We start from the raw sequence: 16,370 nt of genomic DNA, 5'->3' as shown, positions 1-16,370 counted from the left end.
ATACAATAACTTAAAATGAGGTTTTAATGTAAATTTTATACTTCAATTTAGCAAAATCTTAAAAAATTATTTAAAATATAAATAATTCATTGTATTAAATATTAAATTTAGTATTATGAGGTCTTGTATATTTTGAAAAATATAAAATTTATTTGAAATTTTATTTAATGAAATGGTTTTTATTTTTTTCAAAAAAATTTAAAAAAATACTTCAATTTTAATTTTGAGAGCCTTAAATAGACTGGAGGGCTTAGGCAATGGCCTGAATTGAGCCGGCTAAGGGTAAAAAGTCCTAGAGCCCAAAAATATATATAAGGAAAGATTTTTTATTTATTTTTTCCTAAGCAAGATTCATTCATAGAGCAAAATACAACTGATCGAGTCCTGAAAATACAGTAGAGTCCAGGAAATTAAACAAGGAGAGAGGGTCCTTCCCACCATAAAAGCTTAATAGACGTTAAAGAATACTAACAAGCTAGGGATATACTTTCATAAAGATGATTGGAAGCAGCCCACCATACAGGGCAAGATTATTCGACCGGATATATTTTACAAAACACTATCTGATCATTGACTAATTAATAGATCAGAGTTATAAGGTGCATGCAGGTTATCTCTGGTTAAGAAGCGCGCGCACAGAACCGAGTCATGATCAAGGAAAAGGCCAGCTGAAGTATGATGCATATAGTATGCATGCTTGCCGACGTAAATAAAATGTAAAAGTCAAGGCAAATAATGCTCAAAATCTCATGCTTTATAAGCTCGGCTAGGACGCTTGTGCATGCAAAGCCTCTTTTGTCCACACAAGACATGCATGCAAATGTACGTCCCTGCAGCTAATTCCCTGCTCCAAGCAAAAAAGGTTTTTACACACAGAGCTCATATGCATGAGTAATAATTATGTCATATATTGCATAAACCAATCCCCCCCCCCCCAAAAACAAAAAAAAAAAAACAAATGTACAGAAATAAAGTTAATGAAGATGGTACGTAGTAGAAATGCTCGGAATTTATTTATTTATTTTGCTGGTCAGGAAAATCCTCGTGAACTTAGACGTGGATATATACCGGCCAAGAAAAGGAGAATCATGGAGTGTGTTACGTATATATACTACGTAGATCGAGCCGTTGGGCGTCACATTAAAGCAACATGCACGAAACATGTTCGCCATTAACCTACCATCTCGCGTTTTAGATGATCATCACGCATCCAATACATCCAATCCAATAAATATAAATAAATAAATAAAATTAAAAAAAAAAAAGAGGAGAGAGAGAGGAGGGGGGGGGGGGGGGGCGGCTAAGTACTAGCATTTTATCCAGAAATAACATGACACACACATATATACGATATAATATCCAACTTAATTTATTCGATCAGGCCTAACATCTTATCTTATATCATGGTCATGCGGTGCCTGCCTGGTGCATGATCGACATCATCATTAGCAAATAGAACTCAAGAACCCAATTTGCCAATTAATTTGCAGCAATTAATGATACTCTTTTAAACAAAATTATGAATCCGATTATATATATTCTTCTCCTCGAAGGAGGGAGACAGGCGGCCACCAGGGCAAAAGCCTAATGCATATCGATATATTGATATGCCGCCGCTTATGACTCATGCAATCCCAACGTGCATGGTCCCTTAGTCTTGTTTATTTTTTTGTTTCCCAGATCATGACACGTTATCTGTAGATCATTTACAGCATTGTAATTAGTTTCTGCATATTATGCAAAATCATCTCTTTAATTTGAATATTGACTTTGCTATTCAAGAAAAATTCTGTTATGTATCTTAAAATCAAAATAATAATAAAATTATTTTCTTATTATTAAGTTTTTCCTAAAATTAATTTTTTAAAAATAAATTTTGCAATTAGCACCCACTACGAATTCCATTATTTAACTTGTGCACAAAAACACTAATTTCATGTATTCAAATATTACTAGTTTTATACATCAAAATCATTACTAAATTTATATATACACCAAAAATACTAACACGTGCTAAAAAACAGTTTATATTAACATGTGCTCAATATTACTAACAAAAATTATTTCATGCTCAAAAATCAGTTTGTATCATCAGCTTAATAAAAATTTCATGTATCAAAATCAACTTAATATATAAATTCTAAAAATTTAAATTTTTTTTTACACTACACACTACATATGATTTTCTTAATTTTTTTTAATTTATTTATTTGATTAAATATGTAATATATGAATGATAAGTAAAAAACAATCAATTAATTTAATAGAAATAAAATAAAAAATATTAAAATATATATAATGTATAGTGTAAGATGAACTGTAACAAAATCTATTTGGATATTTAAATTTAATTTCACTACAAGAAAAACGGACTTTTGCGACTAATTTATAGCAACGAAAAGACTATTAACAATCAATTTCTTGTAATGCTTTTCGTTGCTATAGTCTTTTTATTGTTATAAATTAGTCGTAAAAGTCCATTTTTTTTGTAGTGCTTAAAACACGAAGTTTTGGTATTCAGAACTGATGGAACCCTTTTTGTTTTTTCTTTTTACCAGTTACGAACTTACACAAATTCAACACGAAGTTGGCAGGCACGCCATGCCAATTAAATTCAAACGAATTATACGCTGCATCCCTCCAGATTGGCAAACAGACAAAGTGATTTTTGTCGCTGTGGAGCAATAATGGTCGACCATTACTGGCCGCGTGATAGTTAGAAGAAAAAGACCAGAGAGTGGGAGGAAGAGATAAATATTTAGTATAATAAGATTTGTAGAGTTAATAATGAATCTTTAAATTTGTAGTTCGTAAGCATATAAAATTATAGAGATACATAACTCAATATAGTCAAATTAAATGTCATATTCTCCAAATATATCTTTACATATACATATTCAGATACCGATGCGAATGCTCAATAAATGAGTCCATGCACGAGAATTAGATACTATAATATTAATGTTTTATTGACTACTTTATTTTTTCAATGGCATTAGATACTATATATACTACCATTTGCAGCACACACTACACAAAAATGCCTCAAGCAGGATACGTTAAAATTTTTTGAGAGTTGGGAATAGTTCTCTTTGGATAAACTCAATACTAGTGCATGAGCTCGTGGGCATATTCCATCCGCCTTTTTACTTCAAACTTGTGTCCAAAAAAGAGTAATGATATAAATACTTTCTACAATATTTTATATGGAAACTGATAGACTCATCGAGAGAGTCTATTGATTTTCCTTAATTCTCGAAATGTGTTTTTTTTTTTAATATTTGTAATTTGTGTATGTTTATTTTTCACTATTGTGTTTTTTTATTTAAAAAAAAAAAGGCAAAGAAATTGCTGTAAAAAAAAAAAAAAGATGAAATACTTTAACAGCACCGGTAGAAAAGCTCGGTGACTTTTATCGTTTCAGGTCCATTTTATATAGAACAATATTATATACAGTCGTAAAATTATAAACGCCGCGCAATCGTTTTGAAAAAGAGTGAGGTTCACGATTAAAAAGTTAATTTTTTTTTTCATGTGGGTCCCATATTAATTCATTTTTTTCAAAGTGACTGCACACCGCTTGTACAACCACGACTGCAAATATCATTTCTCTTCTATATAACTATGTTAAATTGAGAGTATTATTTCTGTAAAATAATTTTAATTTTATAAATTATTTTATAAAAAATATACTGCTTACTTAAAATAATATTTTGTAATTAATAATATTGTCAGTCTCGGATTTTTTTTTTCTTTTTTCAATCAATTTCATATAGTACCGTCAGACTCGACCATATTTTCAAAACAGAGATCGCCGCCCACCACCCTATATATACTTATTTTTTGGAAAAATACAAAGCCTCGTCTGCAGTGTCAATGATTAAAGAAAAAAACAAGAAAAACAAACATTGTCGTGCCTAAATTTCGCATCTGAACCGCATGTGCACGTAATGTATATATTTATATATGTATAATGTATTTATAAAAAACAAACAAACGTAAGCATTGCAATGGATCAGGAACATGACAGCATGAAATCAGAGGTCGAATTGGATTTGAATTCCTTCCGTAATTTGCAAAACAAAAAAGGCCACATTAATTAAGGTTGTTTGGTTAATAATAAAAAAATAATGCTACATTAATTTTATATACAACACTTATGTTATCAATTCTTTTAAAATTTAAATATAGTTAACATTTAAATTAAAAAAAAAAAAAAAAAAGAAGAAAATGTGGTTAAAAGATTGGGAACGTAAGTGGGTGGAGCGTGACACAGCCATGCTTAGCAGCCACTCAAAAGAAGAAATGGAACCGAACCCAGAATATTCCCAAACTGTTGGTTGCAAAGTGCGTTCAGTGGTGGCCAAGAGGCAAGAACTCCAAAGTGAATTCAATTCTCCTCAGAATATTCTCTTATTCCCGCGTTTTTCCCTCACCAGCACTTAATTTCATTTTTCTTATTTTTATCTTTTTAGCAAAAAAGATAACGCCCTCTTTCCCGTTGGATGCCCTAATCATCTCAAAGTCATCACATCGCACCGCCAGCACATGGTGTTCGGAGGGACGGGACATTTTCTAGAAAACATAAAGCAACGTTAAAACAGGGACCTGTCACCTGTATATTAAAATTGAACATATCCAGCGTACCACTGGCTCTTTATTCAGGTAATATTCCTCCAAAATGCGGATTTCGGGTAACTGTTCTGCTTCACGTTCACACAATTCTTTGGCTATAAATACCCTCCTCCTTCGGAGTCGCTTAGCACAAACAATTCTGCTGGTAACAGGAACAAAGAACCAAAGATACTACTTGTTTTTTTGAAGTGCTGTTAATTTCCTGGGTCCACACTGTTTTCCGGCATTCTCGATCGGCACGTAGGTGGGAATACAATGACCAGGATTGTGGTGGTTTTCGACTTCGACAAGACGATCATCGACTGCGACAGCGACAACTGGGTGATCGACGATCTGGGCGCCACAGACATGTTCAATGAGCTCCTCCCTACCATGCCTTGGAACTCTCTCATGGTACGTTAATCTTGATTTATTTATGAGAATTAATTCGGGGGACTTTCTTTTTATGTTTTTTCTTTTCAAAAGGAAGAAAAATTAACGTTCTTGCTTTTTGTTACAAAAAAAAAAATAAAAATTTACAGGATAGGATGATGAAGGAGCTCCATGATCAAGGAAAAACCATCGAGGACGTTGAAGGAGTTCTCAAACGGACACCGATACATCCAAGAGTCGTCCCTGCCATCAAAGCAGCCCACGCTTTAGGGTATAATAAACATATATCATCTCTCTGCTAACCTCTATTTTTTTTTTTCCCTATAAAATCTGTGTAAATGTTTTTAGGAGGTGAAGTTTATGGCGGCAATGGAACTTATGCTTTTCCTTTTTTCTTTGAAGGTGTGATTTGAGGATTGTAAGCGATGCAAACCTGTTTTTTATCGAGACCATTCTGAAGCATCTCGGGTTAAGGGATTATTTTTCGGAGATCAATACGAACCCAAGCTTTGTGGATGAAGAAGGAAGGCTAAGGATCTTCCCCTACCATGATTTCCACAAATCCTCCCATGGCTGCAGTCTCTGCCCACCCAACATGTGCAAGGTAATTAATTCCTACGTACCCAATTTGTTGGAGCCAGGCTATTTAATTCGTTTTAAGAATGAAAATGAAAATTAGTGGAATTATTTAATTTCCGACAAGGATCCAACTTGTTGACCAATTTGACACGAAAAATAATTAATAAATATTGATATTAATTGTTTTTAGTGTTAATTATATATAATTAATATTGTGGACATGTACATGTCTCGCTTTGAGGAAAGCCATTCAGAACTGGGTCCAATAAAATCGGAACACAATATAAAAGTTTCGGTGTCTATTTTTTTAATTGATGGGTTGTTTTTTGTTCTGCGACCCCACATATAATATCCGATTTTATAGCCTTAAGATTTTGATCACATAAAGAAGTTGTGGCTAATTCTGCTTTGTGAAACTCCAGGGTTTGATCATAAAAAGAATACAAGCCTCAGTATCAGAGGAGGAAGAGGAGAAGAAGTTCATCTATCTTGGGGATGGAAGTGGAGACTATTGCCCAAGCTTAAAGCTCAGAGATGGAGACTATGTGATGCCAAGGAAGAATTTTCCCTTGTGGGATCTAATTTGCAAGAATCCTTCGCTTATTAAGGCAGAAATCCATGAGTGGATCGATGGAGAAGACCTTGAGCGCATTCTGCTAAGCCTTATCAGCAAGATCTCCCTTGAAGAAAATTCCCATTTCTTCTCTGCTGACTGCAAATTGCAAACTATCTCTGTTTCTGCTCAAGCCCTTCCTAAAGCTCTCCCTGTCCAGCAATAATAGCTTCGAGTTTGAACTTTGAATGTTGGCAAGATGCCAAATCTAACAAGTTAAAGACTTTTTTTTTTTGGGTTTATGTCTTGCTTTAGAAAGATGCTTGTAAGTTTGTGGTTTTCCGAATTGATCAAGAATGGATCAATATGAACTATTTATAAATGCCTAGCCTTTTATTCTGTCTTTATGTCAGAAAAAAACATACAAAAATATGAAGTTTGGATGGAAGCATGATTTGGAGCCAACTCATGCAAAGATCAAGGTTGTGGAATGAGATGCCATTACCAAGGAAGAACTTGCCTATCTGGATTCCATCTGCAAAACATCAAGCGTATAGAGGCTGTTTATTAAATCTCTATCAGGGATCCATTATAATTAATTAAATATGCAATTTGCAAGTTCTCCCAGTTACTTGATTAGCAGCATAAGTATTCGGGTTTCCAGCTACTGCCCATGCTAGCAATATTGCAACTTTATCGTGCCTTTTTGGCTTTGGCAGCATATTCATAGGTTCGGGTGATAGAGATGAGTATAAAAAATAAAATACAGATATTCTCGGTTTCATTCTCATATATTTCTTGATTCTCGCCACTGTTTGGGAGAGCAGAATAAACATAACTGGAGGACAAAAGCATCAGAAGTATCAATCAATCTTGTATTTAGTTTCTAAATCACCATAAGAAATTAAGAGAAAAACAAGAGTGGAGGGGAAATTTATCTCGATAGTGGTGGCAATTAAACAGAACAGAAAGAGATTGATATGGAAAAATGAAGATTTAGATTCTGATGAGTGCCTACTCCACTCACCACTCTTTCAATATTTCATGGTAATCTTCTTTCACGTGCATCTTTTACATGTTTCTTGATTTTGAACTAAATGTAGCTGTTGTTACGTTTGCACATATTAATATAGTGGACAATCTCGCCCAATGGAACTTTTCCATTCCTTGTCTTTCCTGAAACCTAATTATATTCATAGGTCGAGGAATCTCTGTCAAATGAAAAGGATAAGTCCACTAGCAGTAGCTTTAAATTCATTCTATGTATATGTATATGTTTGCCATGTGGGTTACCCCATTAATGTTATCATCCATCCATTTCTTTTGTGGCATCTCGTCCTTCTCCCATGGATATTGGATATCATGCATCCACATGATGATGATCTATTACGTACATCTAATGAAAAATTCTCCATCATAACTTTATAAAAACTTTTTTTTTTTTTCCCTTTCTTTTTTCTCGTATTGTTGCGTCCTGTTTGCATGGTTGTCTTTTGTGTTCTGGGAGGTGATACATGTGGGCGGAAAATCAAACAAAGCGACAACAATCCAAACTTTTTGAAGGACCTGGCGTGCTTAGTGTTTTTCAATCTCCAATCGAAGCTAACTCCTTTGTATACGCGCGCGCGCGCATATATATATATATATATATATTAGAAAAATCTAGTTGTAAATATAATTGTGTACTAATATGTACATCAATATAATGTGATTAGTTAAAAAGTAGATTTTATTAAAATAAATACTAATTTAAATTTTAAATATGAAGAAATCAGTATTGGTATGCAGATTAGTATACGACTTTATTTATATATTATATGAGAAATACTTTATTCACAAAGTGATTAGATAAAAGTAAATTTATAAATTACGTGACTTGACTCAGTACGTTAGATTGTAATGTTATTTTTATTATAAAATAGATTTAACAGATTACATGAAGACATGTCAATCTATTACTTACTTTTGTGTAATTTATTTGTGGTTAGAGCACTTCTTTATATATATATATATATATGTCTCTTGTGCATTTTGGCCCACATCACCTACCACATATTCAATCATGCAAATATCTCTACTCTATAATGAATAATCAAAATGGCAATGGCACTAAAGGTTCAGATATCGTACATACGTTCTTCAACCAGATTCATAGATTGACCTAAATACAGGCAATAAAAAATGAAAGAATAATGCCACCGTTTGATCGACCTTTTCCTCTATTTACTAGGAAGACCTTCCGTTCGTTGCCTTTCTTTAGACATCAGTGGTCACTTTGAAGTTCGGAATTTATGGGTATTTTTAGGAAAATTTAATTACTAGTCTGTGAGTCTCATATTCTTTAAAAATGATCACTGGACGTTCAAAAATATCTATTTTTGAGTCCTATATTAATTCATGTTAAAAAACTTATCCCTCCGTGGGATGCCATGTTTGTCGTGGCATCCCCTTGATGAAGGTTTGAGTATTCTTGTATATATATTTTGGTTTTAATTTTTAGAATTTTACTACATAAAAGTATAATCACGTATAATTTATGTACCAATACTGATTCAATCATATTTAAAATTTAAATTAATATTATTTTTAATAAAATTTATTTTTTAATCAATCACATTATATTAATGTACAGATTAGTATATAATTGTACTTATAATTATATTTTTTCTAATTTTTATTATTGATCTTTTTTCAGAAGCCCAGATTGAAGAAAAGCAGCCCTTATAGAAACTGTCTTGAAACGCTGGGCTCTGTTGCTGGCCGAACTAATTCTAAAGCCCTGTTGCACTAACTTGGCTAGTTGGCCAGATTGGGTACAGGATGTACGATTGTGGACCTGAGCAAGCTTCTCCACGGGCCCAATTGGTAATTTTTATTAGTAATTTTTTTTATGAAGTATTTTATATGCTTACGACATTTCTATTGATTGGATGGTGACAGAGAAGAAGAATTCGTAACCATTATTATAAGATCATTTGGAAGTCAAAGAATATTGATAATATTGAGTGGTGGGTGATAGAGAGAATAGGTCAAAAGGTCTCATCTTGGGTCATATCTCATGTAGCTCGATTAATAACAAAGTTTGCTTTTATTATTCAATAATCATAGAATCTTACCTATATTCTCAGACAGTCCTAAATTCTGCTACGACAGTGCCTTAGGATAATGTGTTTATGCAATCACTTGAGACAATTACAAATAAAATGATGGGGCCATTTCAAGTTACTGTGCATGGTTTATATGCCAAATGCAAGCTTTTTCTCAGGATTTGCTGAAATCCTGGTAGGAGTTCCTCCTGCAACTAGACCAATATTCAGCTACAAGCTTAGAGAAGGAGGAGTTTGTCACCATAAGCTTCGTAGGCTCATCATATTCTACAAGTTTCCCTGCAAGTCCAAACCAACCCAGATTAGTAGGGAGCCCTTAAGCCTAGCACTTTTTATTTATTTATTTTATATAGTTGTCTAGCACCAGAAGATTATTGTAAAAAATAATTGCCATCATGTCTAGTTTAGACCCATTCCAAATTGGGTTTGTAGAGATGGATCTATAGATATATCAGAGTTTGGAAAGTAAGACCATACCATAAGAGAGGACCATGACCATGTCACTGTCAATAACAGTTGGAACTCTATGAGCTACGGTTATCACCGTGCATTCAGAGAATTCCTGCCTGATAATTTTCTGTAGAATAGCATCTGTTGCAGAATCTATGGAAGCAGTAGCTTCATCAAGAACCAGAATTTTATTCCTTTTGAGGAGGACTCTTCCTAGGCAAAAGAGTTGGCGCTGCCCCGCACTCCAATTCTCACCTTCATCACTCACTGTTAAACATACATGGTTTGTTAATGAGCAATATTGCCTGTATTTGCTTTAACATCACATTATTCCAGTTTCTTCACGTAAAGATCATAAACTAACCAGAAGAGTCTAGCAGATTTGGTAGGCTGCTGATTGTTGCCTTAAGTTGGCACTTTTCAAGAGCCTATAAATGAGAAAGTTAGCTGGTTTGAGTCCAACATGCAAAGATAAACATTAAAAAAAAAACGCTTTTCAGAAGAATTTGATCAATGTGAGAATCATTTGCTGGCCAACCTTCCATATTTCATCGTCAGAGAAAAGACCCAGAGGATCCAAGTTAGTCCGGACGCTACCCCTGAAAAGAGTTGGCTCTTGAGGTATGATGCTGAGTTTCATTCTTAAATCCTTCAAACCCATGGAGCATATATCTAGTCCATCTACAAGAATTTTCCCACTTGCAGGTTCTACTAAACGAAACAAAGCACTTATTAGTGTAGTTTTACCGCTTCCAGTTCTTCCCACAACTCCTACTTTACTCCCTTCTTTGAATGTGCATGTGATTCCCTTAAGAACTAATGGGGCATTTGGACGATATTTTATCTGCAACAAACCCAAAGAAAGAATAGTTGGTGCATGTCAAATTCATCAATTACAACTTGAGGTGATCGGTGATATGGTGGCAGTGTAAAGAACTCAAAAAACTTGGATATAAGAATTCAAGTAGCTTTATTACCGTCAAATCTTGCAACTCTATCCTACCCTTTGAAGGCCATGAAGATGGTGGCCTCTTGTCCTCAACGATTGCCGGAGGCTCCTGTGGTATGTGCATGAATTGTTTGATCCGTTCGACTGAGATGAGGTAGTTTGATAAATAGCAATACCATCGAGTCAAAAAAATTTGGGTGCCTGTTAGTGACAGAGCATAAGAAAGAGAGAGCCCCACAAGTCCTGTAGACCACCCAAGAAAGAGGAAGTTATGATCAGCGTCTGAATAGACTGAAAATGCCATGAAAAATAGGCAGTCGTAACAAAGTAACGGTACCTGGAGCTATAAACCCCTTAGGAACTAAAACAAGAAGAAAAGCTGCAGTGAAGAGGGTCAAATTCTGAAGAAATTCGATCCTTATAATTAACCACTCCATGGATACATTTGAATAGAAGAAAAGTCTCGCATCTGTGTCAATGAGCTTTTGATAGTTCCGGAAAAACCTGTCCGCCATGTTAAAAGCTCTAATAGTGACCACTCCAAGTGATGTCTCAGCTGCATAATTCATAACTGGTGCTTTTGTAGTTCCATTGATCCTTATTAGTTCCCTTGCAGAGGCTTGATAATACCCCTTTAAGTAAAAGTACGAAGTTGACTTAATTTGTCATCTCATCATTGAAGATAGAAATTCAAGAAAACAAGAGTTTGAATATTTGATCTATATACCTGAACGTATTTTCCACCTACTACGGCAAGAATAGCTACAATGAGAACCTGCCATGTGACGGCGGCCATAATTCCTATCGTGCCCAGAAGTTCAATACTAGCAGCTGCAACAAAGATGATGGAGAAAGGTATGTCGAAATCCACAATGCTCAAGTCTGATGAAGCCTGCAAGAGAAAAATGATAACATGAATGTGCAAACGAGTACCGGCTCTAGAGAAGAGATACACTTCCAACTTTCAAGGTTACAAAATACAGTATATTTTTCTATTCCATTATGGACGATAAGGAAGTAATCTTACTCGAGTCAAAATCCGCCCAACAGGAGTTGAATCGAAGAATAACATGGGAGCTTTAAATATGGCATTGGTGAAACCAGAAAAGAAGGTTGCAGAAGCTTTTAATCCTAGATGGGCTGTAAATAGAGACCTTAGATATACAAAGACAGCACTAAGTGTTGAAATTGCAGCGTAAACTCCAATCAAGATGCCACTAGAGACGTTAGGAATTTGAATGCCTACAGCCAGCCAATAAGTTGAAGCGGCCTGAAGAGCAACAAAACCAAACACATTAAATACGCCTAAAATAAAAAGAAGCATTCCCCTTGGGACACGGATATAATCCCAGAATGGCTTCCATCCAACATCACCAATCTCCATTTCCTCTTCTTCTGTTAGTTGTACTCCTGGTACTCCCTTCGCAGTAGTTGTCCCCTCGTTGTTTTCCTTTTGAGACTCCTCTGGCTGAACTATATCTCCGTTCTGAGATTCTCCTTGACTGGTATCAGCGGAACGACCCAAACCAGTCATTGCATCTCTATGAGCATTCACGAGCTGTTCAAATGCTGTCCCAGCTGTCAAGAGCTCCTCATAGCTTCCCGATTGAGTAATTTTCCCACCCTCCATAACCTGGCAAGTTAAGAAACATAACGCTTATTTATAAGAAAAATGTACCGTGCACATGGATAACATGAATAACAAACGTAGTTTTGGTAATACTACCAGAATCTTATCGACTTCTGAGAGAAACTCCACTTGATGCGTCACTAGAATGACAGTCTTATTTTCAAGGGCAGCCATGACACAGTCCTGCAATCCCACAGTTTGATCATTGATGTGTCCTAGATTTGATGCACATGAAACTTAAAAGTTTGTCTTCTTACATTAAACAAAGTCGCAGCTGTATGTGCATCTACTGCACTAAATGGGTCGTCGAGGAGATAGGTGTCTGTATCACTGTATACAGCTCGAGCAAGTTGAATCCTCTGTTTCTGTCCTCCACTCATGTTAAGCCCTCTCTCACCTATTTCCGTGAGATCCCCGTGGCTGAAACTGTTGATGTCCTTGTCTAGAGCACATGCTCTTATGGCCTTCTCATATCTAGTCTCGTCCATAGGCTTTCCAAAGAGTATGTTATCTCGAATCGTCCCACTTTGGATCCAAGAAATTTGAGAAACAAAAGCAATGGAACCGAATACATTAACCTGTTTGTCACCATGAAAGACCAAAATCAGTCGCACAAATTCTGAAGGAAAATAATACTTTTTTTTTCCAAAAAAAAAATATATATATAGATATATATATATACTCACCGTTCCTGAAATCTTGGGTATCTCCCCTAGTATAGCATTAAGAAGTGATGATTTCCCAGCCCCCACTGGCCCACAAACAGCAACTTTCTGGCCCCATTTTATTTCTAAGTTCACTTCTCTTAGAGTTGGAGTCAATTTTTCTGGATCCCAACTGAAATTGCCATCTTGTATCTTCACCCTCTTTTCCGAGTTCTGAAAGGGGATTCTCCAGATTTCATCATTTTTCAGGTCCTCAGCAAGCAGGAAAGTATTAAGACGATCCAGAGATACCTTCACTTGGATCAAAGCAGAAAGAGCCTCCGGTATCATTCTGACAGGCTCCCCCATGTTCCTCAATGTTGCAAGAACTGTAAAGATAGTACTAGCATTTAGTGGGGCGCTGTCGAAAATGGCAACACCCAAGAAGATTACTGAAGAAATGACGGTCGGAGATATCCAATACAATACGGTGCCATAAACCTTCTTAAACTGTGCTTGAGCCAACCATTTGAATTCATCGTCACGGAGGGACTTAATCAAATTCTTGAATTTCTCTTCCCATGATTGCAACTTTATGACCTTCATATTGTTTAGGATCTCAGAAGTGGATCTCAGTCTCAAATCTTGGGCAATCATAAACTGAGACTGACACTTCTGTAGTACTTTTGCAAAAGGCACATTGAGGAGTCCACAAATGAGAAGAGGAACTAAACCAGGAAGAGCTCCAAGACCCACAACCCCAAAAAGAATGGCAACGGCTAGGAAAAGCTGCAATCCAAGGCTCCATGTTAAATGCAACCACCATGGAAATTGACCCATTCGATAGGCGTCAACTGAAATATAATTCACTATCTCCCCAGTTGAGTGCCTTCTCCTTCCCAAACACGAAAGCTTTAACTGCTTTTGGTAGACTGCCACCATTAGAGCGGATCTCATCCTCATTCCTGACCTCCTTGAATCAAAGAACCAGTGCCTTTGAGACAAAGACTCAACAACCTTGACAAGAATTAGACATCCCACAATAGATAGACCTTCATCCAGATTCCTATCATTGCGATTTGAATAATTTACAAAAGCAAAGAGTAGTAGAGGTGCACAAACTACACAAATTGTCCTAAGAAATGCACAAAATCCTATGTACATATTTTCTTTCAAGTAAACTTTTGCAATGGCAATTAAAACCAAGTTCCGAGTTTTGTTCGAGCTCGTCTCCCTTGATAGGGAATCCCATGCATGAGCAAACTTTTGGTAGGCAAAGTTGGCTTCATCTTTGGAAACTAGAGAAGGAATGTCTTCAAGAGCTAATGGTTTTGAGTAGCCCAAGCTTAGTAAAGGATTAATCCAAGAAAATGTCAATTTGCTAAGAACACTGGCCTGGCCTAAATCTGTTTGGCTTTTCTCAATCTTTTTGGCCAGTAGAGGTTCAGCTTGACTGCTGTCTAGGTTATGTCTAGAAACAAAGTGACAGAGATTCCTAAGTGCACAAAGGAAAAGCAAAAAGTTAATAGGCCAAGGCACCATGTCCAAAATCTCAATGCTACGTGATCTTAGCAGAACTTCGATATTCAGAGCTGAAACCAATGCAAAGGACAGCACCCACCAAACAGAGTTTAGAACCCTGATGGGTTTTGACGATTGAACAAGCAAAGATGCTGTAAAAGAGATCCAAACCAGTCCTCTAACGAAGGAAACCAGCCAGCTCATTTGATTGAACTCGTCATTTCTGGCCGTTAGATTCCATATACCGGCAGTAACATAAACAATGCTGCAAAGAGCACAACAGATGGAAACCACTACCAAGATCCAATCTTTTTCATTGCTACCTCGGGCAGAACGTTTTCCTATAAATCCTATGAGGAAAAATAGGTAGAAAGCACAGAGGAAGAGCAGATTTACACCATCTATGACTGTCTTTTGAATGCAGTAAGAACCCAAACTGATTTCTCCTTCACAAATCCATGGGAACCCCACTGCATATTCATCAAAACAAAGACTGAGAATTCTAAAAGATTCATGCAAGGAAGGAGAAACCAGAAATTCAATGAAATAAAATAGAGGTTAAAAAGAAAAGGCTCATAAATTTTGAGAGAAACTGTGAGAAATATCTAAAAGATTCGAGCAAAACAAAAGAAAAAACCAGAAAATTCGATGAAATAAAATAGAGATTAAAACAAAGAGGCCCGTGGATTTTCTCCTGCAGTATAAGAAATTTTTTTCCCAGAAAATTACAGCAGCCTGCCAAAAATACAACAACGGGTGAACTTCAAGGGATTGATAGCAAAGGCGCAATAGCGTATACAAGTCATCGTCCATTCCACATTGAAAAAGCAAAATCTTAAAATATCCTTCTTTAAGATTACATTTAAAGACATAAGCTCTTAACCTCAGAAGAAAAAGTCTAGAAATTCACTACAGGTCATGCTAGAAGTTGTGATGCTTAAGAAGATAACAGAAACAGGCGGGGGAGCGCGAGCGCACACAGGGACCATATGTAAATACCATTTAAGCTCCCAAAGAAAGCCATCGCTTGAATAATTTCTGGGATCATCTTAGTATCTCATCCAAGGCTCTAAGCCAGTTTTATAAGAAGTTTATGTACACATATTTTTCTTCCTAGCACATCTCCAAAAACAGCAGTCGGCATCATCACAACTTAACCAATCACTGCTTCATCACACCTCTATTATCGTTTTTCTGTGCATATCTCCAAAAACAGCAGTCGGCATCATCACAGCTTAACCAATCACTGCTTCATCACCATCTCTATTCTCGTTTTTCTGTATGGCCACACAACTTTCGAAGCGTCCTTTCGTACCATTGGATTTTTTATTATTATTAAAAAAAAAAAAAAAACTGCTGTAATCTAGTCCATTTTCTCTCAATTGATTAAACTTTTAAACAAGTAGTTGAATTTTTCATAGCATAATTTTACGATTGGAACCCCCGGCCCTTTTCAATCCTTAAACAAGCTCAAGTTGCTGAGGCAACGAGTGGAAAATATGCTGGAGCATTGACTGGCAATCTGTGTACGTGTTCCAGTTGAACACGCCTCGTTACACGTCCTCGGGTCAAAGTTTCTGTCCATGCGTAGAAAATGTTGGGGGACCCCGTCCAACTCATTGGTATCCATGTGGTGGTGGTGTCCAATTTATATGATTGTGTTCCTCTTATGTATCCATGTGATGATATTTCTCACATATGCCTCCAGATGAATTGAGCTGGTATTCAGCGATGTAATATGAGGGAGATGGGTTCAGCCTCTCCTATAAATAGGAGAGGTCATATGAAGGGAAGATCATCCCATTGTGAGAGAGAAGTGTGAGAAGTGTGTGTAGTGTGCCATTTGAGATAGAGTTGTTTTGAATATAGTGTTTCCGCTCAGTGGACGTAGGCAAATTGCCGAACCACTTAAATATTGTCTCTATCTATT

At 36.0% G+C, this 16,370-nt stretch overlaps 2 protein-coding genes across 3 annotated transcripts; one reads left to right on the top strand and one right to left on the bottom strand.

Annotated features, from left to right (window-relative positions):
* The first annotated feature begins 4,739 nt into the window (after positions 1-4,739).
* LOC122281530 (inorganic pyrophosphatase 2-like) lies at positions 4,740-6,521 on the top strand. The gene is made up of 4 exons (XM_043093090.1): positions 4,740-5,028; positions 5,157-5,278; positions 5,410-5,611; positions 6,009-6,521. The coding sequence occupies exons 1-4, from the start codon at positions 4,891-4,893 to the stop codon at positions 6,363-6,365; spliced, it is 819 nt and encodes a 272-aa protein (XP_042949024.1). The 5' UTR covers positions 4,740-4,890; the 3' UTR covers positions 6,366-6,521.
* A 2,687-nt stretch (positions 6,522-9,208) lies between these two features.
* Positions 9,209-15,733, bottom strand: LOC122281522 (ABC transporter C family member 8-like). 2 transcript variants are annotated; one of them, XM_043093067.1, is made up of 12 exons: positions 15,440-15,733; positions 12,962-14,910; positions 12,533-12,853; positions 12,372-12,458; positions 11,673-12,278; positions 11,373-11,537; positions 10,983-11,277; positions 10,674-10,888; positions 10,235-10,540; positions 10,061-10,124; positions 9,724-9,963; positions 9,209-9,525 (listed from the first exon to the last, which is right to left on the bottom strand). In XM_043093067.1, exons 1-12 carry the CDS (start codon positions 15,486-15,488, stop codon positions 9,401-9,403), a joined length of 4,422 nt encoding a protein of 1,473 aa, XP_042949001.1. In that variant the 5' UTR covers positions 15,489-15,733; the 3' UTR covers positions 9,209-9,400. The 2 variants fall into 2 exon arrangements, with proteins under 2 accessions (XP_042949001.1, XP_042949009.1); XM_043093075.1 differs by having other exon boundaries at positions 15,324-15,731.
* Between the last annotated feature and the right edge of the window lie 637 nt (positions 15,734-16,370).

This window comes from Carya illinoinensis, chromosome 1 (assembly GCF_018687715.1).
Source record: "Carya illinoinensis cultivar Pawnee chromosome 1, C.illinoinensisPawnee_v1, whole genome shotgun sequence".
In the NCBI taxonomy this organism is placed as follows: Eukaryota; Viridiplantae; Streptophyta; class Magnoliopsida; order Fagales; family Juglandaceae; genus Carya; species Carya illinoinensis.
This window is presented reverse-complemented; position numbering and strand designations above follow the sequence as displayed.

Coding starts and splice junctions, on each gene's coding strand:
- LOC122281530 (XM_043093090.1), top strand. CDS start 4,891: ATGACCAGGATTGTGGTGGTTTTCGACTTCGACAAGACGATCATCGAC. Junction 5,029..5,156: donor TGCCTTGGAACTCTCTCATG/GTACGTTAATCT, acceptor AAAAATTTACAG/GATAGGATGATGAAGGAGCT. Junction 5,279..5,409: donor AAAGCAGCCCACGCTTTAGG/GTATAATAAACA, acceptor TTTTCTTTGAAG/GTGTGATTTGAGGATTGTAA.
- LOC122281522 (XM_043093067.1), bottom strand. CDS start 15,488: ATGATCCCAGAAATTATTCAAGCGATGGCTTTCTTTGGGAGCTTAAAT. Junction 12,279..12,371: donor CAGAAGTCGATAAGATTCTG/GTAGTATTACCA, acceptor TTAACTTGCCAG/GTTATGGAGGGTGGGAAAAT. Junction 11,538..11,672: donor TTGGGCGGATTTTGACTCGA/GTAAGATTACTT, acceptor TTTCTCTTGCAG/GCTTCATCAGACTTGAGCAT.